Consider the following 26,030-nt stretch of genomic DNA (forward strand, 5'->3'; position numbering starts at 1 on the left):
AATAATGTTAAGCCTCGCGAAGACCATATGTTTATCAAAGCTGAAATTTTCTGTAGACAAGGGTCAAAATTTAGAGTACCAATAGTTGTCGGTGATGCTTGTCTGACTGGGACAATAATGCCAAGGTAAGTAAAATTGTTTTCTGCCCAAGTTAGGTTCGGGCAAGCTAAGGGCTTGCTATTTCCAAAGTTTGTACCAATGTGAAAACCTGTAGATTTTGTTTGGTTTATTTATTATTTTACACCCGGAAAGTGAGCCGAACTTGTCAAACAATGTTAACGTATTACTTATCGTTTCTTCGTTGCCATCAGTGTACAATAAAGTGTCATCAGCCAGTAAAGAGGAGATTTTTATCTCATTGTCTAGCACTTTAATCTCCTTTATATCGTCGTTGGATCGCACGGCTATTGCAAGCATCTCTATGCATAGGGCAAAAATTGTCGGCGATAAAGGATCGCCTTGTCTCACACCTCGCTGAACATCAAACTTTTCTGAGAAAAAACCATTGTTGGTAATTACGCATGTAGGATTTTTATAAAAGATTTTGACCCACTCTATAACTTCGTTTTCAAATCCAAACGCTTTCAAGCATTCGAATATGAAATCCCATTCTAAGGTATCAAATGCCTTATAAAAATCTATTGAGAGTATTGTTCCGGGTATGCGTTTGTGTTCAGCGTAATCCATTATGTTAAACAATAAACGAATATTGTCTCCAATATATCGACCAGGAATGAAGCCTGATTGGTCACGAGCGACAAGCGCATTTAGATGCTGCTTAACTCTGTTATTGATTACTTTGCTAAGAATTTTGTAATCAGCATTCAAGAGGGTAATAGGTCTGTAACTATCTGGCAATAGTGGGTCTTTGTTTGGTTTGAGCAAAAGCGTTATTACTCCTTCGGACTGGGTAGGCGTTAATTGAGAATGCTGTTTTGTGAAACAGACAGATTTCATGAACACTTGCTTTATTTCAGGCCAAAACACCTTGTAGAACTCGATAGAAAAACCGTCTAAACCAGGAGATTTATTCTTTGCCATTTTTTTACTAGCACAAAAGCATTCATCTTCTGTGATTTCATTAACCAGCAAGTTGTCTCTGTTTACAGTTGGGATGGACAACGAAGAGAGAAACTTTTTGGTTTTTTGTGTCATAGAAAATGTACTTTGTGTTTTATATAAATTTTCATAAAAACAACTTAGAGTTTTAAGAATTTTTTTTGGGTTAGTCACGTCTGAATTATTCGACTTTAGACACGTTATCGTTTTTTAGACGCCTTGGCGTCTTTCCAAATTTAGAAAATACGCAGTGTTTTTTTCTCCTTCCTCGGCCCACCTGGCTCGACTTCAAACAATCGCTGCGCGGGTGCGAGCTTCCGCAAATTTATCAAGCTCAAGCTGCAGAGCCTTCAATGAATTTAACAACTCATCGTCAGGGCTTGCGTCAGAGATTCGTTGCTTGGTGTCTTCAAGTCGTTTTTCAATGTCGGTTTGCTTTGCCTTTAATTGTTTTGATTTATTAGCACTATATTTGATGATATGGCCACGCAGACCGCATTTTAAGGCGTCCCACAGTGTGTTGGGATTAACATCTGGTGTGTCATTATGACTAATGAACTCCCGAATGAACTCTTTTGTTTCAGTTGTAAACAAGCGATCGCTCAGCAGAGAGCCATTGAATTTCCAATATCCTCTCCCGCGCTGATTTGGAGATACGTTCAATAATAAATTGACTACGCTGTGGTCAGATTTTACGCTTGGTTGAATAGAACAGCTTTCGCATTGTTGGGTTAAATTCTTTGATACCAGGAAAAAGTCTAATCTAGAGGCAGTGAAGGGATTTGCTTGTATTCGTGTAAAAAGCTTTTTGTTTGGGAGCTTAAGTCGAAATATGTCAAGCAGTTGTAAATGCTCCATGTGGTGACGGAGTGTTTGACTGGAACGGAAGTTAATATGTTTTCGGGCACCTCCTTGCTTATCCAAATTTTCGTTTAAAACGAGATTGAAATCTCCACCCACGATTAAATTTTCGTGATCAATGCTTTCAAGAATTGAAAACAGGTTGTCGTAAAACTGCGGTTGGTCAATGTTTGGGCCATAAATGTTGAATAATGTGAGCTTGCACTCCCCAAATTTGATATTGCAGATAACGTATCTTCCATTTGTATCTATAGTTTTGTCCGTAATGCTATCCAATTTGTCTGAAAAGCGTTTCGAAAATAGAATTGCGACACCTCTGCTAGCTGAAGTACCGTGACTGAACAACACTTGACCCCTCCTTTCCATTTGCCAACGCTTTTCAACGTCAGGCGTGCTATGGGTTTCTTGAAGGAGAGCAACGTCACAAGCCTTATTTTTCAAATAATTAAAAACAATTTTTCGCTTTATCGTGTCCCCAAGGCCATTTACATTATAAGTGACAATCTTTAAGTTTGAAGTAGCCATTTAAATTGTAATAAAAGTGCAGTACATAAATCCTTAATATAAATCTTGTTTTTGAAAACACTGAAAACCGCATTAACACTGAAAAGGTTCCTTATCACATTCATACACATAAAATTCTTCACATTTACAGTACAAAATAACTCTATTGCATTTTATATTTTGGCAAACCTTACTTTTCGATTTTTCTGGCAAGGTGTTTAGCGTGTTACAAAAGCAAACAATGCCTTGCTTCTTGCATATACCACAATCGAAAGTGTTACCTTTTTGGGTCTCTGGAACTAAAAATGGAGTTGTAGGGTCACAGCATGCTTTCATCACCTTGAAGTTAGTTGAGCAGCTGGGGCAGTGGTAGGTCGAAGAGTTGTTCATCATCTTTCCTTCAACCTGACAGAGCGTGCATTTCATAGTCGTTTCTTGGCGTCTGTTTGTCAATTTGGAGTTCGGTTTTTTGTTATCTGGGCTTTCTAGGGGTCGTTTTGCTAAGGTTTAACTGTATTTTATAAAGATGTTTTTTGTATGTAGGCCTAGGCTTACTGCTGTTTGTCTTTGCCTATCCTAGGTTTGATTTGCTCAGCTATTTAGGCTACCATCTAGGCAGGGATGGAGGAACCATTTTAAAAGTAAGTGGGCCCAAAAGCGTAGCAGTCAAAGTTAATCAAACTTCTGGGGGGTTTCGCCCCCCAGACCCCCCATAACATTGTTGCAATCCTAATACTTCAAATCGTTTATAGCCTAGATTGTGTTTTCATGATTGCTTTTTGTGCCAACCAGCAAAAAATTTTCGTTTTGAGGCCCGATTTGGCCAAACATATTACAAATTTTTTAAATTGCTCTATAACACTCCACAAAATATGGCGATGTACACACAAATAAAAAGGCAAAATACACACACAGTTATAGGCTAATACCAACCTGGGAGAAATAATCTGCAGCATTATACAGTAGGCCTACGTGCATGCACTGCATAGTATGTAATGTTATCATTGTTTTAACCTTAGAGAACAATTAGATTGATTCATAGATTACTCCACCAATCACACGCTACCCCACCCACATGTGCTGCCCATCAACAGTTGGGCTCAACAGAAAAGTTTGAAGATTAGATTTCATCATTCACAGGCCAACAAAAATTTTTTTTTTATTAGGCACTTCATGTGAGAGTAATTTTAGGGTATTTCGAGGCCCCTGATTCCGAAAATGCACTTGCTTTTTTTCAAATTGGCTCTAATTTTTGAGATACAGCAAAAACATTTTTTTTTTGCAATTTTGAGCCCCTATAGATTTAACGTCGTGTCGTTTATTACATAGACAAAACTGAAAGTAATCCCAGGCACACTTCTGAGTTTTATAAACGCTATTTGGAACCAATCACGTTGAATACAACCCAAACAAACGGCTATTTAACGTTTACTGGCCTAGTAACAATCAAAATACGACGTGAAGCAAGCCTTAAGATACAATATTAAGATGTAGAATATAAAATCAAATGTAGTTATTACTATCTGAAGCCTTTACAAATTGTTTCACCTAACGGATCATCAGAAGGTCTGCAAAAAACATGTAAACAGTAAAGAATCGATAATTCTGAAAAGATATTAAATATTACAACTGTAAATTAATCTGCCAAAAAAAACTCTAAACCTGTCCTTCCTGAGAAGATATTAAATATTACAGCTGTAATTTAATCTGCAAAAAAAAAACCTCTAAACCTGCATTCCTGAAAAGATATTAAATATTATAACCGTAATCCAATCTGCAGAAAAAAAACTTAGAATATATATATGTAGAATATGTAGAATATATATATCTTGTGCTTTGCGTTAATATATTTGTTGACTTCAACAGTATCAGACTTACTAACTAAGCTACTAAGTACAAACAACAAAATACATAGGCTACATTGTTTGGCCTAACAAACTAGACGAATAAGCAAAACAAAGCCATCGATGAACAAAAGCAATTCTTTATTACGGTAGGCCTACTATAGCCTACTGAGCAACACCCATCAAGGTACGAAGGCCATTTACCGTATATAATTACAGAATACAAACTTGTGTTCTTCAATAAAGTAGCTGCTTAAAATTTTATCCTTGTTTCGGAAGAACGTAATCTTGGTTCGAAATTCAATTCCTGGTAGTTTCGAAAATTCGAAAAAACCAAGTGCATTTTTGGAATCAGGGGCCCTGAAATACTTTAAATTGACTCTCACCTTTTGTGCCAAAATTTTTTTGTTGGCCTGTGTAATCAAACTAGTGTGTATGAGTGAAGAGCTTTTTTTGGAACTCCTCTAATTTGCCGTTTTCGCTACCTTTTCGAAGAAATTTGGCTTTCAAAAGTGGGTGGGCCAGGCCCACCCAGAAAATAAAGTAGGTGGGCCCAGGCCCACGAGGCCCACGTGGTTCCTCCATCCCTGCCTAGGCCAGTGGTTCCCAACCTTTTTGACCTTGCGGCACCCTATCAAACAGATAAATTGTTTGCGGCACCCTGGCAAAACTGGATCAATTTTATGAGGTTTCTGTATTTCTAATAACTGCATAAAATAACACAGAATGAGTTGTACAATATCTTCAACAAATTGAACATGTTTGATCAGCTGTGATCTCCCATATGAACTGGTTCCATTTTGTTCTGTCTTTGTTTATTAGTACATGCTTTTTATTCCCATAATTTGCTTGATATTGATAAAATATTTCATTTTTAACGTCCTTTTGCCTTGCACCATTCCAGTCAACATTAAATTTTCCAACGAGTTGCTTCTTGCTAGGTATGTGTCCGAAATATCTCATAGCCTAATTATTTCTGAGGTTAATGTTGTTAATCAGACTCCATTTATCGTCTTTTTGTTGAGGAACAAATTCATTTGTTTTTCTTTCCATCCAGCTGATGCGTAATAGTCTTCTATGACACCACATTTCAAAACTTTTTAACTTTTTAGTGTTACGTTTTTTACATGTCCGAATTTCACATTCACATGTGGCAATTAGGAAAACGAGAGTTCGCAACAATCTTAATTTTGTTCTTTTACCAATTGAATTCTGTTTCCACACTGTTGTAAGTGATGTCACAGCTGTTTTTTTCCATAGCAATTCGCCTTCTAATTGTGCAGTAGGCTATAGCGCGCGTAAATAAATGTATTTATTCAAAAGTCAGTGTGAAATTTGGGTTTGACTTCTTGCACAAAGTCCCTTAATATCTGGGGGCACATTCGATAAAGCCACCAGTATTTCTTCCTCGACTATAAGCAGTCGTTCTCGTTTTTTAGTTTTTATGTTCGATAATAGGGAAAATCCACTCTCACATAGGTATAACGTGGAAACCTGCAGCAAAAGCACAATAGCTTTGTTTCCAACGCAAGGGTATTTATTTTAAATTTTTATCCAGAACTCGTCGAGAGGCATCTGCTTGTGAATAAGCTTAAAATTTCCATCGTTACGAATGTCAATTAATTCTTCTTCTTTAAGATTCAAAACAATATGAGAGTCCAGAAAAATGGATTTCTCGATTTCTTTGCAAAATAAATCATGAAACCTGGCAATAACGATGCATTTCAAACGTTTTTATGGAAAGAACAGCAACGAGTCAAAATCTCTGGTCACAACGGTAAACCATAATCTCTTCGTGGGAAAATTGTAACATAAATTTTCTGGATCCGTTCGTCTGTATGCAATGACCGAAAGAAACACTCTTCTGAAAACGTCTATTCAAGAATTGTATTTCTGTAAAAATAGCCCCAAGGCTGTCGAAGAATGGAGGAAACACCGTACCCACTAAAACTTGTCACTACAATACAAATTACTGACATAAAGACGGAAATTTCGTCTAGCTGGTAAAGCACAAGCAAAACCGTTTTAATATGCGACCAACTTTTCAAGCCACAATTTTAAGAATGACGAGAATAGATTACAATATTTCAAACGCACGTAACCATCTTCTGTGACGTAATAATGATAAGCATTATGAAGCTATTCAAGCATCTGTTCAATTTGGCTTACACCATATCTCGTAATTCAAGATTTAACGATGATGTAATGTTTCAACAGGTGTGACAAAGGTGATGCAATCTTTGCTTATTTCTAGCAAGTCCATGACGTAAAACGTCAGGTTCAGTAGACAACGGTTTTATGTGACGTTTGATTTGTACAGATATTGTCCGTAACATAGCGACCCCTAGTTATGACAGTCTAACATGACATAACTAAAAAATAATTTAAGGAAAATCGTGAGCCAATAAATAAAAACACACGATACACAAATTGTTTGAATCACTGACGGCTAGGTTAATACGCAAATACGAAGGGCATGCAAAGAATGAACAGTTGAACAGCAATAAAAATAATACACGACGATACATGAAATTGGTACCATAGATAGGCCTACTACACGCAAAAATGACGCTATATACAATGGTTGCGATAATAACCGACTGTTCCGGGCTCAGACAAGTGTCGGCCACCGCAGACAGAACTAGGCTCAAACCCTAACTCTTAACCCTTTGCTTTTCAACCTTTTTTTGCAAGTTAACTGCTCAAGGGATTGCTGTTTTTGGACCAAATTCAACCAGCTGTTACGTGTGATCTGCTGGTTCTTTTTGAACATAACTTTTACTAATGTGTAGAAAAATCACTTGTCTATAAGTTTGAAATATTAATAATCTGACATTTTGTATTCTTAACTTGATATTTCATTTTTTGCAAAGATACCCAAAAACGATTATTTTACTTTATGTTGCCGCCTTTTAATTACCGTGCTAATCCAATTTTACGCAAAGCGCTGCAAAACAATGAGCCCGCGCCAACGCAATGCGGAGTGTGTGTGCCAGCGTATCATATTAGATAGCTTAGCGTGAGAATCTTACATCGTGCTTTACTTCTGAAATCTTCGATGCAAAAAACCATAGATATTTTAGTGGTTGGAAAATCTGGCATTGTTACATTATGTTACAATGTAAACAATGACTGAAATTTTCAGTAAACAATGGCGGTTTACATTGTTGTGCAATGTAAAAATGACTAATTATATCGCCCTGATATTCAATGATTTATATTGTTTTCAGTATCAAATTGAAACAAAAATTGCATTTGTTTTTCAAAAGCCAATGCTTTCCGAAACTCATAATTTCTATATATTATGGAACCAAGCATCCCTTAGCAATAGTACCTAAACTATTAACTTTTTTGTTTGTGTGGTTTTGGCTTACAATCATAGAAAATTGATAGACAACAAAGTAGCCAAATTGGGTTGAAAAACACTAATCAATCCCAATTAGCCTACTTTGTTGTCTATCCATTGTCTATGATATTAGCTATGTAGAAAAACAAACTTGTAGCCTACAGCACATCACGTAATAAAGTGCAACCTTTTTTTCAATGCGATTTAGCAAAGATTGCGAGATTATGAAAACGAAAAGAGCAAGTTTTTTATTATTCAAACATATCCTGCACACATAAAATGTAATTGAATCTTTATGGCAATACTAGCAATCTGACGTGTGGAGTAAAGAAGCTATCAAATTGTGTTTACATCATTTACGTAATGTGTATGTATGTTTCAATAAATTGTAGGAATTGTGTAGGAAAGTCAATGTCATGAGATCATAAAAATACAAAAAAATAAACATAAAATAAAGGTTGATAAAAAATAGCCTATATAATTTCATATTAAAAGCCATTCATAGCTATATCCACTATCCAGTGGTGAAAATGTGATGAACAAAACAATGACAAAAAGTAAATGATCATCGAGTTTGGTATCTGCCTACCACCCAAAAAACACAGTGCAAAGTATCAACCTTGAATTCATAAAAACCAATAATCTACTATATATCGCTAATTAGGTTACACTGATTGCAGTTTCATGATAGATTTTCTCATGTTCTAAATGTTTTTTTTTTACGCAAGCATGAACAGTGAACAACTGAAAGTTGGTCTTCACCCATTTCTTTGTTCGAAAGAAGACTACATTTTATGTTTTGCAAACACTGCTGCTACGGTATGAGAATGTAATTTCGAATAAAATGATATTACACAAGGTTCTCTGCAACGACAGCACAAAAAAACTCTATCAAAGACAACAATTTACCTAATAGATCTACTAATACATGAATAAAGAACACGTTTGTGGAAGTTTTTATGTCTACGTAAAGCCTTCAAATCTAATCAGACACATTTACGGCAAATTTTGGTCATTTCATAGAATTTTGATTTATAGCCTATGGGTTTTGCATGTCTTTCGTACAGTAACGTATTGTATACAGCAATGGATATTTGTCGGATCGAACTTCTACTGTTTTCAATAATTTGAATGATATACATTTGGTGGTGGATAACTATTTCTCGAATCGCTAAAAATAAAAGATAGAACATATTCTTTTTGATGAACAACTGTGTGCTCACTGGCTGGTATATTATAGCACAAGAAAATGTTTGGGCACTGTACGATTTTTCGATGCAATGCTGTGAAAAAGGAGTAAAATGGTCTATTGTCCACCCAATAAAAAAATCGTTTCTGTTTTATATTGGTTTCACGTCTTGAGACGTTGAATCAATATAAGGAAGAAGTGATTTTCTGACTGAACTGCTCTAGCCATCAGCTCGGGACAAATTTAGGTCAAACAAAACAATTATGGAAAACTCCGCAATTTGGTGGTGGATTACTATGTCTCGAGTCGCTAAAAATAAAAGATAGAACATATTCTTTTTTATAAACAACTGCGTGCTCACTAGCTGGTATATTATAGCACAAGAAAATGTTTGGGCATTGTGCGATTTTTCAACGCAATGCTGTGAAAAAGGAATAAAATGATTTATTGTCTACCCAATAAGAAAATCATTTCTGTTTTATATGTATTGGTTTCACGTCTTGAGACGTTGAATCAATATAAAAAATAAGTGATTTTCTGACTGAACTGCTCCAGCCATCAGCTCGGGACAAATTTAGGTCAATCAAAACAATTATGGAAAACTCCGCAATTTGGTGGTGGATTACAATGTCTCGAGTCGCTAAAAATAAAAAAATAGAACGTATTCTTTTTTATAAACAACTGCGTGCTCACTGGCTAGTATATTATAGCACAAGAAATGTTTGGGCATTGTGTGATTTTTCAATGCAATGCTGTGAAAAAGGAGTAAAATGATCTATTGTCCACCCAATAAGAAAATCGTTTCTGTTTCATATTGGTTTCTCAAGACTACCTATATTGGTAGTCTGGAGACGTTGAATCAACATGAAAAAGAAGTGATTTTCTGACTGAACTGCTCCAGCCATCAGCTCGGGACAAATTTAGGTCAAAAAATACAATGCATAACTCCGCGATAGTCTCTCTGCTTGCGCATGTTGATTCACGGAGCAATTATGAGCTTATCGTTTGTAAGCGAAAAGAAATCGATTTCATGCTTTGCCAAACGTCGGCCAAAATCAGCAAAAATTTACTAAAATCTTGAATTTACAAACAAATTACACATCTTTTGCTATCAAACTTTACATCATCAGATCTGCCTTGCAATTTTAGAAAAAGTCAAGAAAAACCAAGTGCATGGCATTACTATGCTTCAAGTAATTAAAGGAAATGTGAGGGGGGGCCAGATCTGGCCTCACTTTGAGGATCAAAGTGTTAAGTGTTCTTTACGTGGGCGAGGCACGAAATATCCCTCAACACGTAGTCTACTTTCGCTTTCCCCGTACTGTCATCATAGTTGCAGACGGCAACTTTAGCTCTACGAACCACAGGCTTCCCTTTCTTAATTTGTGGGACTACCTCATGCACCCTCCCAAGTTGATAATTCCCACGTTTACTAATAACTTGGAGAGAACCCACCACTACAAGTTGACCAGGCTCCAAATTCTCGGCCATTTTTAACCATTTTTTTCCGTCTCTGAAGCCCTGGCAAGTAAAAATCTATCCATTTACTCCAAAACTGCTGAGAAAGCGACAAATTGAACCGATAATCCCTTCTTAGTTGGTCACGATCATGTGGTTGCCCAACAGCACAGTATGGGTCTAAATATGGGGTCAAAAGTGAGGCAGGGGTGATGGCAGTAAAATCCCTAGGGTCGTCACTCAAGGGTACCAAAGGGCGTTCGTTCACGATTCGAACGGCACTGCCTGTGTACGTAAGCAGTTCAATAAAATTGGGCTTACGTATTGAAGTGTCCAAAATGTGAAAAAAATACTTAGTCATATCGGCCACGAAACCAAATCTACTAAGCCGAAATTTAGCCAAGACATCTGCCAGAGGGTTTAACAAGTCAGGACCCGAAAACATTACATCATTAACACAAGTTCTTCCAAATCCAGACTTGCCATCGTAAACAATGCGCTTTTTTATTGTGATGTCACAAAGTATGGTAAATACCACTCAAATCCCTTTACATTTCCTGCTTCACCAGCACGCTCAATATAACCATTAGATTTAAGATCTTTTATGGTGTCAGTAAGGAAATCACGAAGTTCAGTTTGTTTTAAAGCCTTCTTTCTTAAAGCAGCAGCTCTATCTGACGCCAACACAAAATTGTTAGGTAGATCAATATCTTCCTTCAATGGTACAGGTATCTCAAATCGACCATCTTTCAACTTCTTATTCGGTTCAACAAGTTCTCTAGCCAAAATGTCATTGCGAGACAATTCACAGGTTTTATTTTGCAAGGTCAAATCCTGAATGACTTTTTTGTTTGTTTGTTTGTTTTATTATCTTTATCCTGCATTGCGGGAAAGCGGATTTGAGCGCTATGCATCGGTGTACGCCTTCCGACCCACGCTGCAGCCAACTGCAATGTCTGTTTCCGGTTGTCTACTCTACTTATGACTTAAATTTCGTACTACCCATTACTCGAAATCGATCACTGGGTAGAGGCAATTATCGTAAAGTTTCTTGCCAACAGAAACAACAGCAAGTGCGGGTGGCTGGAGTCGAACATGCAGGCTCTCGACTGCGAGCCCAACGCGCTAACCACTCGGTCACTGCTGCCGAGTGACTTTATTCAGGTCTGCTATTTCCATATCACGAGACTCAATTTTACGCTGAAAGTCAGAGATGACATCCGACTCTGAAGACGTCTGCACTCTGCACACGTTAGCAACGCTTTCATTTAAGGGTGACTTACCACCACAAGCCAACCAACCGAGAGGAGTGAGTAAAGCATGTGGTTCACTACGATTTTTACCAAGACGCTCTTCTTTATCCCACATCAAATAAGCGTTGTCGTTACCAATCAGTACATCTACAGTACTACAATCATTCAAATGAAACATATTCACGTCATGAAAATGACAAAAACCACTTAAATCCTGCTTATGCGGTAAAGTTTTAACATCGTCAGACCAAGGCTGGTTAACCACCGAAGTTATATCACAAAACAGTTCATCCGTCTCTAACGACTTGATGTTGAGTTTAACAAGGTCAGCACAAGTAGCTTTCTGACCAGCCAGGGTATCCATTTTAAACGACGCTTTATTGTACGGTTTAAGGCCAAGTTCGCACACCAAATCACTCGAAACAAACGTCAACTGCGAACCAGGATCATGCTGACAATACATCAACTTCGATTTACCCATCATTGGATTCAAAACACGAGCAGCAGTAATGCGGAGGCTGCTTTAACATTTCCAATCTTAACATTACGCACAGGAACTCTGGCACAAGCATCATCTTTGCCGACCGAATCCAGAAAATCACGTGGGGTCACATAAAAATCATGCAACAGAAAAAAGTGTTTCCTATCGTTGTTAGGCCCACATTGACGACAGTTGTTTGCATGATTACAGTCCCTCACCATATGCTGGCGCAAAAAATTCAACAATTATAACATCTCTCCGATCTTTAGGTGTCAAGCGCAAAAATTCTTTACAATTAGACAAAAAATGATATTCAACTTGACCCCGTGACGAACAATAAATGCATGCCGGTAAGTTTCTACGTCTAGCTTCACCACCACGCGGTGCGCCAACAGCAGTCGAGTACTGCAAACTCCCTGAAATCACATTGTCATGGGGTTTTACCAACCTCTGCCTAACCGGACATGAAGGCAATTTTCCTTTGCCAAACTTTTTAAAATGCTGCGACTCACCAGAATCGCCCATTAGCATAGTGCTAAAATCAGTCGACTTGCGCGTTTCCTCCCGTACTACAAAATCGAACAAACTCTGCGGGGAGGAAGACAAGCACCTTCACGTGGTCCCCCCCGTCAGTAACATACGAAATTATACAAAATACGTATGCGAAACGAAGCTTGTCAAACAAGAGCTAATGAGACTGTTCAGCGCAGGGTGGGTAGGGAAATGCCCTTTTTAAGGCACGGCAGTGCTCGCACTGTCGAAAAGTACCGACGACCCACCGTACCGCAGCTGAACACCGAGGGCATCACGGCCAGCAAGCTCAACATCATCGAGCACCTGGCCACCAAGCATCAAGCCCTCATCATCCTCAGAAAGTTACCACCGATGACGAACACCTCCCCTACTGCGCCGAACCTACCTACCTCGGCGTAACCCTGGACAGGTCACTCACGTACCGACGACACCTGGAGTCACTGCGCAAAAAACTATCTGCGCGCGTTGCACTTTTGAGGCGGCTGGCGGGTTCCGGCTGGGGAGCTGATGCGAAAACCCTTCGCACAGCTACCTTGGCCCTCGTCCATTCTACCGCTGAGTACTGCGCACCAGTGTGGTGCCGTAGCTCTCACACCCGCCACATTGACACCGCCATCAATGACGCACTACGCACTGTGACTGGATGCCTGCGTCCCACTCCAACGGACTGCCTTCCCATCCTTGCAGGCATCCAACCTGCTGAGCTTCGCCGTAAAGGAGCCATGATTTCCCTTGCTCGTCGCGCACTGGACCCCGACCACCTCCTCCACAGTACACTCCAGCGCCTACCTGGAGGACAGCAGCGACTGAAATCAAGACGCCCATTTGTGCCCGCCGCACGACAGCTTCTGAACAACGTTGAAGATCTTGGAATAAGTGCGGCACACTGGACGAACTACACATGGAACATGGAGTGGCAAAACAACACCTCCCGACTCCGTGATTTCCTACCCGACGTCGATCCCCACCCTCCGGGAATGTCCCTCGCAAGACTTGCGTGGGTCCGGTTTAACCGCCTACGAACCGGCGTCGGTCGCTTTCGTTCAGACATGTGCAGATGGGGTCTGGCTCCCTCACCGGGATGCGAGTGTGGCGCCACAGACCAAACAGTAGATCATGTCGTCCATGACTGCCCAATCCATCAACCACCACATGGAACGCTTGGACTGAAGGCCCTGGATGACGAGACTGTCGAGTGGCTGATGACATCATGTCCAAACATATAGTCCGGAAGAACAGCTCATACGACGAAGAAGAACAAACTCTGAAAAGTAGGCTCATTAGTGCTACCATACTGATCACCTAAAAGTCAAGATAGCGCTGTTTAGCATCAAACGGGAGTCGTTTAGCCAAATCCAAAACAAAACTTTCTTCCAATTTATCGCGCTGACCGTAGGCTTGCGCGTAAAGCAGACACTGCGACAATTCAAACTCTTTCAAATCACTGGAAGAGATCGAAGTCAATTTGCTACCATAGTGGTACTTCGTAATTTCCGGTTCGGCAAAAAGACCTTCACGAACTCCAAATCGTTGAGACAAGCGAGCTAACGACATTTCTATCCTGTCTTCCTCTGACAAGCCAGGAGTGTCGGAAACCAAATTAGCAATCGTTTGCGCAGCTGTTCTAACACAAGCTGCTTGTAACAAAATCAAACGAGTCCCTTTAAAAGGAGAAGCTGCCATCAGAGCCATAACACGATTTTTAAAGAAGATAAATGGAATATTGTTACCATCGTAACCAATCAAGGCCGCCTTATCAAAAAACGTCCTACTATTTTGGTATTCAAAAAAGCAATCCTGTTGTTGAGAACTCGATTTAGCGGGAGAAGACAAGCTATATCCCTTAAGGAGCTGAGGGGGCTCAGTCACATGCACAGCCCGATCACGATCCTTACACAAGTTAAATTCAGTAGACACGATACGCCTCTCACAACCACCCAAATTACGTGTAGCTGGGCAATCAAAAACTAGCGGCGCTGAAAACTGTGAAGGGGGCAAAGCATTACTGCTAATGGCGGCCCCGTGACCTGCACGCTCCGGGGGAGGAGTTCGGTTATAGTTCGCAGGCCTTGGCTCTAGAACCTTTGGAAGACCCTTAGACGCGGCCCCGAGACCTCCTGAAACAGCTTGAAAACGTGTGGATTGCACTGGTCCAGCCATGGATTGAACAGGTGTCTGGAAAAAGTTATGTAAATTTAACTGCGATTGATGTTCACTTCTGGAATGGCTAGAAGAGCCCTTCTTAGAACTACGCCGGGAGCCCAACTCTGATCGACATTCAGCTAAAGCTACCTCCTTACGTTGTTCAGCCCTCAACTGGGCGTCTTTGAGTGCAAACTCAGCAGCTCTCGCTTCGGCTCTCGCGGCGGCTTGAGCAGCTCTCGCTGCAGCCGCAACTCGTATGGCCTCAGCTCTCGCGATAGCCTCAGCTGCTTTTGCTTCGGCTTGTATCTGGAGCTCCTCTCGTCTTAGCTGTAGGTTAATTTGTGCAACTATCCGAGACGAACTCCTAGACATCCTAGTGCTTACATTTGAGGCGCTATCCTCAAGATGTATGTCAGCATCCAACATATCTGAGAACTCACTTACTTTTTGTTTGAAGTAATTTTTTACGAGTTAAATTCGGGATCTACCCTATCACGAAATTCTACTAAAATTGCAGAGTTAAAAATTTTACTCAAAACTGCATGGAAATGCCGTAATTCCTTTTCCAAAGTAGATAAGTTAGATCGAAAAATTAACAGTTCCTGCTTATCACTCAAAGAACCTAGGGCTACAAAAAGTTCCCCAATTTGAGTCAAAATATCCCTTCTAAGATGCCGGGCCTCTCGAACTGACTTAGCCTCATCGTTACTGGGTCCCTCTCCAGAATGGTCTGCCCGACCGCGAAGAACATCATCAGGTTTAAACCCAGTCGAGTCGACGGCGGTCGAGTCCTTGTCGACACCGAGTGTAGACATATTAAATGTTGGGCTAAATTTAACAATTAAAAAAATTAAGTTACACAAACACACAAAATATTACAGTAGTTATAAAAAATTTAACTGCAAAGACCGTAAAAATACAAAAAGAATTTAAATGCACAATACCGTAGTTGTAGGGGTATATGAAGTCCTACCACTTCTGGAGACTTCCAATCTAGGCTATTGAAAGTTCCACAAAACTTGCTTGGATTCGTCCACTTGAGTCTTCAAGCACAGATCGATTGTCTTTATTCTTCTTTCTTGCCAATGAATGTCAATGTTGTTTTTCTTCAGAACCAACAAAGAAACGTCTTTAATTTTTAGCTTGAAGTTCTTCAGTACCAACTGAGAAGAAACGTCTTTAATTCTTTTGTGCTTCTGTCCCACTCCCAACTGACAACACGTCTTTATTATTCTTGTGCTTTAAGTTCTTCTGTGGCCTACCAACCAACAAGTCCATCTTTATTATTTATGGTCAAAATGGTAAACCATAATCTCTTCGTGGGAAAATTGTAACATAAATTTCCTGGATCCGTTCGTCTGTATGCAATGACCGAAAGAAACATTCGTCTGAAAACGTCTATTCAAGAATTGTATTTCTGTAAAAATAGCTCCAAGGCTGTCGAAGAATGGATGAAACACCGTACCCACTAAAACTTGTCACTACAATACAAATTACTGACATAAAGACGAAAATTTCGTCTAGTTGGTAAAGCACAAGCAAAACCGTTTTAATATGCGACCAATTTTTCAAGCCACAGTTTTAAGAATGACGAGAATAGATTGCAATATTCCAAACGCACGTAATCATCTTCTGTGACGTAATAATGATAAGCATTATCCAGCTATTCAAGCACCTGTTGGCTTTGGCTTACACCATATCTCGTAATTCAAGATTTAACGATGATGTAATGTTTCAACAGGTGTGACAAAGGTGATGCAATCTTTGCTTATTTCTAGCAAGTCCATTGTTGTGTGTGACGCGAACACAACAGGTACGGTAATTGCGCCGGTGACGTCACGATTTTCCTAATCCACCCGGCAGGACTGAGCACTGTTAAAACACGCCAACTTGAAGAAATCACGCGGTTTCCGATGGCTGCTTCGCAGCAATGAAATTTAAATTGTTTTTCTGTCAAGAAATAACACAACATAAGACACTGGTCACAATTCAGCAAGCACAACAGTCGAACTGATAAACGTACCAAATTTGTTGACTAACAGTTCTCAATCCACTGTACGGTACACAAGTTCCACAGGTTGGCCAATGACGCACTGAATAAATAAATTCGCGATGTTACCTTTCACAATTAGTACGTAGTTACGTACCGTACAACCATTACGCTAGAGTGCTAGACCAAATCATTAGAAAACAAAGAAACGTGGTAATTCACATGGCCTAGTTAAGATCGGTTTGCGAGTATTTATTGCCATGAAGCTGACAAATTAGCGATTAGTCGATAATAATTCAGTAGTAAACATGAATCCACAATTCACGACACAAATCAATCGATCATACAATTCAGAATAATAAACGTACCGGTAGTATGACCGGATCAGTAAAGGCCAAATGATGCACTTGCACGGCGAAGGATTCTATAGCGATTGACTCTGCAATATTTAAGTTTGATATATTAGCCTAACAACAATTTACGCACACCAGAGATAGGCTACGTTACGTTTGTTCACGGTAGAAAGTCAACATTCAGCTACACAAAACATTATTACGTCACAAGTAGGCTCACCAGTAAGTTGAACTTTGAGAGATGGCAAGCTGCAAATATGGAAACAGACAGCCTATATGGTAGCCTACACGTAAATAGATATTACCATAGCAGTTGTCAAACTTAAGTCCTGTAGAAACACATAACAGAGAAACAGCTAACAAAGCATAAACAAACATCAACCAATCAATTTTTAGTCACAAACTACAGTAGCTAACAAGTTTGGCTAGCTGACAAACTAGCAGCAAACGAAATGTCTAGAAAGTCCCATGACAATTTCGTGGTGAATGTTGCCATTTACAAACCAGCGATAACATAACAATGAAGGGGAAACGACGCTAGGTGGCGAGTACACAAATTAACGGGAGTAATGCAATGAAACGAAAGGCAGGCCTTTCAAGGACCTGTTGAAAATCTAACACTCCCGGGCCAAAGAAGGGCCAAGCTGGGTCATTCTTTTCATGAATAAAAGTTTTTCAACAGTCTATTGCCATGTAGCAATTCAGTCTTTAGTCTCTTCCTCATCGCTCTGATCTTCCAACAGAATCTCAACGGTGTCTATTGGTGTCTCGTCTTCATCTGGATCATCTTCATCCTCTTGGACAATTACACAAAGTTTGGATATTGGTCTCTTCAGAGATCCGGTTGCAGTCCTCACTTCTAGGGAACGAACAACTCCGTGACGATCAGGAAATGTTTCAATTACTCTGCCTAGTGGCCATCGTTGTCTGGGAGCAGAGTCATCAATCAAAAGGACGATGTCTCGTCATCGGATATTCTCCTTTCTGTGAAGCCACTTTGTTCTTGACATCACAGATCGTGGGTATTCCTTAACCCACTGCTTCCAAAAGGTGTCTGCCAGAAACTGCACATGGCGGTATCGATCACTTGGTCGGTAGCCATCTCTGTCGCAGCTTAACATTGCGGCAAGTTCGCTGAAAAATTCAACTTCAATAAGTGGTTAGATGTAAGGGGTAAGTCGCCATCAACTTCCAGTTTCACATCGGTGAGAGGTCTTGAATTAACGAAGTCTTCTACTTCAAGAAGTAATGTGTGCAATGTGTCATCATCGAGTGGTTTTGGTAAAATGTTCATAAGAATTTGCCGTACTGTGCGCATCATTCTCTCCCAGGCTCCGCCCATATGGCTGGCTGTTGGGGGGTTGAATGACCATTCTATTCCTTGTTGTCGAAAGCTCTGGTGGACAGAGGCGTAGCAAGCGCCCTCCGACCGGAGGGGGCCCCGCAAGGCATAAGGGCCCCTAAAATGTTTGGGCGGTGCCTAATAATCCTAATCGCTGTACTGCGACTGCGAAAATATTCATCAATTTAAAGAGCTTTTCAAAGACTACCACCAACAACCTAAAACAAGCCAAGTTTGCTGTTTGCGCTACAAAGCTCTTTCAATCGTGATCTGCCTTCTACGCGCTGTGATAAGAGCAAATAACAACACGGTGAAAGAGAATGTTTGATTACGAATGTGCTGATGATTCGAGTTGTCTTCCTGTTGAAGAAAAATTCAAATCTCTATTTTTCTTGTTCTCACTAATCAAGCCATACGGTACCTTCTGTTTCTTCGCTCTTATTTGACCAACTCGTGGAGTGGTAGGCCTACAAGTTGTTTAGATTTCTGTATAATGCTAAAAGCCTAAAGAAGTGTCTCAGAGAAAATAAACTGGAGAATAATTGCAAAAATTTAAAAAGAAAAATGAAAGACATCGATGCCAACGAACTAATCATGGAATTGAATCGTTTTATTTATGTCATCGAGAAAAAGAGAGGACTTGTCACGGCAAGCAATTTTATAACGTACATATAAAAGAACAGCCTTCAGGAGATATATCCGAATCTTTGCATTTGCATCAGAATTCTTCTGACCACACCAGATACTGTCGCCAGTTCTGAAAGGACCTTCAGCAGAATGAAACTGATCAAGAATACCATGATAGATTACAGGCTTTCTGCTCTTGCAATTATCTCCATTGAAATTAGGATTGCCAGATCCCTGGACTATGATGCATTGATAAAACAATTTGCGCAGAACAAGGCTCGAAAGAAGTGCTTTGCGAAATTATAGAATACATGTACACACTGTCACTGTAGACCTATGTATACACAGTGGTAGGTGCCGCTAACGTAAAAGTTCCCGGCATCCCGGGCAACTGAAGAGGCGTCAGAAAAGAAGTGCAGCTGAACTTTAGGAGGAAGGCCGCTCACTTTCAGCTTGTAACAACGAGGAATCCTGATGTCTCTCAGGTGGAGCAAACTGTCTCTCCAGGCAATCCATCTCTTCAAATAAGATTCGTCGACCGCCTCATCCCATCCCAGCTTCTTCTGGCAAATACCGCTGTAAATGAGCCTTGCCTCAAGTATGACAGGTGAGACAAATCCAAGTAGGTCATAGAGAGAGTTGGTTATCGACAGCACCTTCCTCTTTGTAGGTGAATCCTCCGGTAAGTCAACCGTGAACTGGAACTCATCGCTTGTAACGTCCCAGTTTATACCCAAGACACGCTCTCTTGGGCTTTCTGAGGGCAACAAGTTAAGCATTGCCTTTGATTTTTCTTCATCAGGGAGCATCTTCATTATCTTCTCATTGTTGGATAACCACTTCGTTAAGCCACCCATACCCAGAAGCTTTCGTAAATCATGAACCAACTTGATTCCTACTTCTTCACTTTCAACCGTCACCAAGCAGTCATCAACGTAGAAATTTTTCATCACCACTTCAGCAATATGAGGGTCGAAGTACTTCCCGTGCTCTCTAGCGGTTTCGCGCAAGCAAAATGTTGTACAATTGGGAGACGACTTTGCAACGAAAATGTGCACTTTCATCCGATAAGCGGAAGGATCTTTGGATACGTCTCCCTTTGGCCACTAGAAAAATCTCATGGCATCGCGGTCACGTGGTGAGATCCTGACTTGGTAAAACATTGCTTCCACGTCTGAAATTATGGCTATACGTCCTTTGCGGAATCTCAGCAGGACGCCAACAAGAGAGTTCATGAGATCTGGGCCTTTCATCAGAAAGTCGTTTAGTGATCTTCCGCATGACGTTGCAGCACAGTCGTAGACTATACGAAGTTTGTCTGGTTTCTTTGGATTAATCACAGGATGGTGAGGTATGTACCACTTACGGCAGTCGTTGTTGATTTTGTCTTGAGGAATGATCTCAGCATAGCCTTTGTCCAAGGTGATTTGCATTTGTGCTGCATACCTTTCATGAAGAGCGCTGTCACGTTGTAGGTGCTTCTTCAGGCTGTCTAGTCGTCATAGAGCCATGTCACGGCTGTCTGGAAGCTCGACGGTGTCATTACGCCATAGCAATGGTAAGCGATAATGGCCGTCTACATGTTCGAGACATCATGTCATAAGCTATGGGATCTTCCCTCGAGAAATTAAACCCAAATTCTAACAGTTCCTTGTGGGTTCGTAGCAGATTCATCAGACCTTCCTTATCATAAAGGTCAGTGTCAGCTGTTGGAGATAATGTTTCTCCTTCATCAGTAATTATTAAATCGGACAAGTCTTCTACATCGGTGGGCCACTTCATGCCACGGACAAGAAAATTTGAAACGTCGGATTCAGCATCGAAATTGCCTAAGCCTGTCTCCTTTGGTCGAGTACCTCTAAGCAACCAGCCTAAGGGTGTCCTGACTGCATCAGGTCCTTGCTTCGGGTTAGGTGCAAAGCGGCTTTCAATGCATCGGTGGGCGACAGCATGGTCATTTCCGATCAACAGTGTAACTGTACCATGGTCCAGTTGCATCAAGTTAATGCCTTGGAGGTACTTGTGCGTTTGCAGAAACTCTGGAGAAGGCGCTGGAGTTGGCTTGGTAGGTATCTTGTCAACGACGATTACATCTGTCAGCTCTTGCACTTCGCTGCCAACCACTGGTAAAACTTTCAACGAAACAGTTAAAGAGTTAAAGGAATATGGTCCACTGTAGGACAGTGTTTGCACCTGGAAGTCACCAGATGGCTCAGCCTTCAGTTCAAGCATCTCTGCAAGTTTTCGTTCACAAAAGGTACGGTTTGAACCAGAATCTAGGAGAGCATAAGTATGTATTACCTTTCCTTCTCCTGTCACACGTACAGGGACGAAGTCCAAGTAAGTTGCCGAGTTGCTCGTTCTGGAATGGAAGGTTTCCACAACATTTGTGTTCCTTTCTGGTGGTCTTCTTTCAGGATCATCTGGCTGGCTGTCATTTCTTCTATTAGCAATGGGGTTAGGATGTCGTCTCTGGATTTGTTCTCCAGTTGTGGCCATATATCGATGTAAGAGAGAATGATGCAATGAGCTTCTGCAGTCAGTGCATTCACCTCGGCTTCTGCAGTCGGCACGTATGTGATTTGGTCCAAGATAGTTTCAGCACAGTTTGTTCTTCCTTACAAATTGCTATCGTTAGTGACAGATTTGGCTTTGAACTCTTTGCAGTGTTGCAAAAAATGTGTACTATCGCACAAGATACATTGTATGAGTTGCTTGTTGCCAATTCGGAGCTGTCCGGATCTTTTAGTAGGTTTTGTCACTACGTTAAACATAAACAGTGAAGCCTTTTGTTTCCCTCTGGTGTCAGGCTTGTTAAGTTTGTCGACTTCTATGGCGTGAAACTCTTTTTTTTAATGTCAAATTTTGATGAAAAGAGTTTTACGCCATAGATTGAATTAGCAATCCTAGATTCGTTCGTTATGAAGTCAGCAAAGTGTTGGAATCCAGCCACTTTTCCAGTGTCGTCATTGATTTTCAGAGCTTCAATTACCCACTTTTCTTTCAGAGACACTGGCAGCTTATTTGCAAGGCAGGTGATAAACTGCACGGTATCCAAGTTCGAAGCTTCGGTGTTAGAGCTCAATGATGAACAACATCTTTTTAACAGGACCGACAACTTTTCCAATTGCTCGGGTTCGTGGTGAGAAATTCTGGTAACAGCTCTCAAACGTTCCTCGCTAGCATGCGCAATAACGTGCGGTTGGCCATACCTCCGTTTCAATACTTCCCACGCTTCATCATAGCAGTTGTGACCTTCGCTGCTATCGGCAAGGTACCTTATTTGTTCACAGACTGCATCACAGCAGTGCTGCATGAGGTAAGACATTTTCCTGTCGGGTGTCAACCAATCAGAAATATGGGACTTAAAACGGTGCCAGAAAGCCCAGAAATCGAGCGGGTCACCAAAGAATTTCTTAACATCTGGTTTAGGTAGAAGTCGTTCTGAAAGATCAGATTGTCGGCTAGTATAATAACAAGGGTAATTTACCTTTTGGTTTGGCATTCTTGCAGATGTTGCAGTTGGATCTTGTTTGTGTCGCTCATCGCCGTGACGCAGAGGTTCCAGGTGTGTGTCTTTGTGAGTGAAGATTTGCTGTGGCAATCGTACGAGTGCCATTGATCCAATATTGATAACCGAAGAAGAATCATCTCGCCAGAGTGCGGCTTCAGTTTCGGCAGCTTTAATCTGACGCAGGTCTTCAGCTTCGGCACTCTCACGTTCAAAGCGAGCTTTATCCTGCTCCAACCGAGCTTTATCCTGCTCCATACGAACTAGTTCTTCTTCCTCTCGTCGCCTGGCATCATTCTGCTCTTTTGTCAAACGAGCTAGTTTCAATTTAGCATGTGCTTCACGTTGACGCAAACTATACATTGTACTCGATGACCGAATGCTTCCGGATTTGGAGCGGTGAGAATGGGTACGCGAGGACGAGTGATGTGAGCGAAATGGAGGAGTTTTAGTGTCTGTCCTCTCGCATTTCGTGAACTACTGTTTGGCTCTATCAGCAAATTCTTCTTTACCTTGAATGTAATCCCGTTTGGTTGAAAGGCCTCCTGGAATTTGATCATTGTCAGGGACATCGACACAAAGCACCATTAAAGAGGCATAATTTTTGTCAATTTCTAACAGGATAGTCTGTACTTCTGTGAGGTTTTCACGTTTGCTCATCAGCTGTTCACCACGCTTGTAACTGTCTCTCAAAGTATCAGCTGCTTGTTGAATAGCTTCGGCTTTGGAATCCATAACTGTGTATGCAAATCCGCTTCGTAACAGCATAAGCTAACTTCAGCAAATGAGAGATGTCACGTGACACTGATGGGAACTTGGTAAATAAACGCAAATTTGATCGTCAGGTTGGTGAAGATCAGCAGTTCGGTTAAATTGACGAAATCAGCTTCAGTTCAAAGATGGTTAAGCTTTGATGGTCAAATTTGAAAAACGATGTTGTGTGTGACGCGAACACAACAGGTACGGTAATTGCGCCGGTGACGTCACGATTTTCCTAATCCACCCGCAGGACTGAGCACTGTTAAAGCACGCCAACTTGAAGAAATCACGCGGTTTCCAATGACTGCTTCGCAGCAATGAAGTTTATATCGTTTTTCTGTCAAGAAATAACACAACATAAGACACTGGTCACAATTCAGCAAGCACAACAGTCGAACTGATAAACGTACCAAATTTGTTGACTAACAGTTCTCAATCCACTGTACGGTACACAAGTTCCACAGGTTGGCCAATGACGCATTGAATAAATAAATTCGCGATGTTACCTTTCACAATTAGTACGTAGTTACGTACCGTACAACCATTACGCTAGACCAGTGGTTCCAACCTTTTTGTCTTGGTGACTCCCTTTAAAAATTTTCGTAGATACCGCGACCCCCACTTATATTCTTTCCAAAATGCAAGTATACTATTAACAAATAATACAACAAAAGGAACCAGCTTTACCGTTTTAACAAGCATGGCTTCACAAGTGTTTCCCCAATAGTGTGAGGTTTCTTTTCTTTGGCAATTTCCAGTGCAACTTCATGGGACGCCTGAATTACAGCCACATTTGCCTGATGAAAGTTTCCAGTAGCGTCAAGCCGTTGCCGTTGAGACCAGCTTCATGGCATTTAAAGAATGTTGCATCCTTTTTAGCATGTTGAGGGTGTTTGGTTTCTAAATGGCGTTTCAATTTTGATGGTTTCAATGATTCTGCGCTAAGAACAACGTTGCAGAGAACACACTGTGGCTTCTCAACACCATTGGTCAATAAAGAAGTAAAGCCAAGGTTAATGTACTCTTCAACGTATTTTCGTTTTTTCTCCATGGAAAGATGCTCCATTTAACTATTTTTTAGCAATCTCGAGTATTGACTGATTTCTGTTGTCTAATATACAAGGCTACTTTGTTAATAGAGTTTCAATTTACACTTTTACAGCGAATAGTCCTAGTATGCGTTCGCTGTGATGTAACAAACGTGACTGTAAGACCTACAGTCACGCTTATTACGGCACAGTGGACGCATACTGATGCAATAATGTTGTGCTACAAGCAATCCGAATAAAATGGCTAGCGGACCGGTACCTCGTCCTACTTACATTCACTTTTGTTGTTGCATGAGCAACAGCTTCGCGACCCCCTATAAGATGCTCTGCGACCCCCTTGGGGGTCGCGATCCCCAAGTTGGGAACCGCTGCGCTAGACCAATAATCATTAGAAAACAAAGAAACGTGGTAATTCACATGGCCTAGTTAAGATCGGTTTGCGAGTATTTATTGCCATGAGGCTGACAAATTAGCGATTAGTCGATAATAATTCAGTAGTAAACATGAATCCACAATTCACGACACAAATCAATCGATCATACAATTCAGAATAATAAACGTACCGGTAGTATGACCGGATCAGTAAAGGCCAAATGATGCACTTGCACGGCGAAGGATTCTATAGTGATTGACTCTACAATATTTAAGTTTGAAATATTAGCCTAACAACAATTTACGCACACCAGAGATAGGCTACGTTACGTTTGTTCACGGTAGAAAGTCAACATTCAGCTACACAAAACATTATTACGTCACAAGTAGGCTCACCAGTAAGTTGAACTTTGAGAGATGGCAAGCTGCAAATATGGAAACAGACAGCCTATATGGTAGCCTACACGTAAATAGATATTACCATAGCAGTTGTCAAACTTAAGCCCTGTAGAAACACATAACAGAGAAACAGCTAACAAAGCATAAACAAACATCAACCAATCAATTTTTAGTCACAAACTACAGTAGCTAACAAGTTCGGCTAGCTGACAAACTAGCAGCAAACGAAACGTCTAGAAAGTCCCATGACAATCTCGTGGTGAATGTTGCCATTTGCAAACCAGCGATAACATAACAATGAAAGGGAAACGACGCTAGGTGGCGAATATACAAATTAACGGGAGTAATGCAGTAAAGCGAAAGGCAGGCCTTTCAAGGACCTGTTGAAAATCTAACATCCATGACGTAAGACGTCAGGTTCAGTAGACAACGGTTTTATGTGACGTTTGATTTGTACAGATATTGTCCGTAACAATCTCTTTCACGCTGTTTTTCCCGGGCGAGAAAACAAAGGCTTACCGCGAATTATCTACTTACCGCCAGCGGCTTTCCCACTAAGCGACTCCACAGAAGGGACCCGGGAAAGACTGCGAAACGCGAAACTTAGTTGTCTTTTTGCACCTTAGCTTTTCTTTTAGAACTTTCACATCTTAGAAAATCTGGTGCCATTCCGTTTATTTTTCTGTATCCACTTCTGATTAGTTTTCCTCCAACTTTCAATACCACGAAAAATATTTCAATCCACTAATAAGTTCTTGCTAAATATTGTTCTCATGTTGGTCACAACGGTAAACCATAATCTCTTCGCGGGAAAATTGTAACTTAAGATTCCCGAATCCGTTCGTCTGTATGTAATGACCGAAAGAAACACTCTTCTGAAAACGTCTATTCGAGAATTGTATTTCTGTAAAAATAGCCACTAGCTGTCGAAACCGAGGTGCAACGCGATACACC

General features: G+C 40.7%; 1 protein-coding gene across 1 annotated transcript; it reads right to left on the reverse strand.

Annotated features, from left to right (window-relative positions):
* Positions 1–20,092: 20,092 nt before the first annotated feature.
* Positions 20,093–20,419, reverse strand: LOC145769045 (uncharacterized). The gene has a single exon (XM_082580642.1). It carries the CDS (start codon positions 20,417–20,419, stop codon positions 20,093–20,095), a length of 327 nt encoding a protein of 108 aa, XP_082436768.1.
* Between the last annotated feature and the right edge of the window lie 5,611 nt (positions 20,420–26,030).

This window comes from Aplidium turbinatum, chromosome 4, assembly GCF_918807975.1.
Source record: "Aplidium turbinatum chromosome 4, kaAplTurb1.1, whole genome shotgun sequence".
Classification (NCBI taxonomy): Eukaryota; Metazoa; Chordata; class Ascidiacea; order Aplousobranchia; family Polyclinidae; genus Aplidium; species Aplidium turbinatum.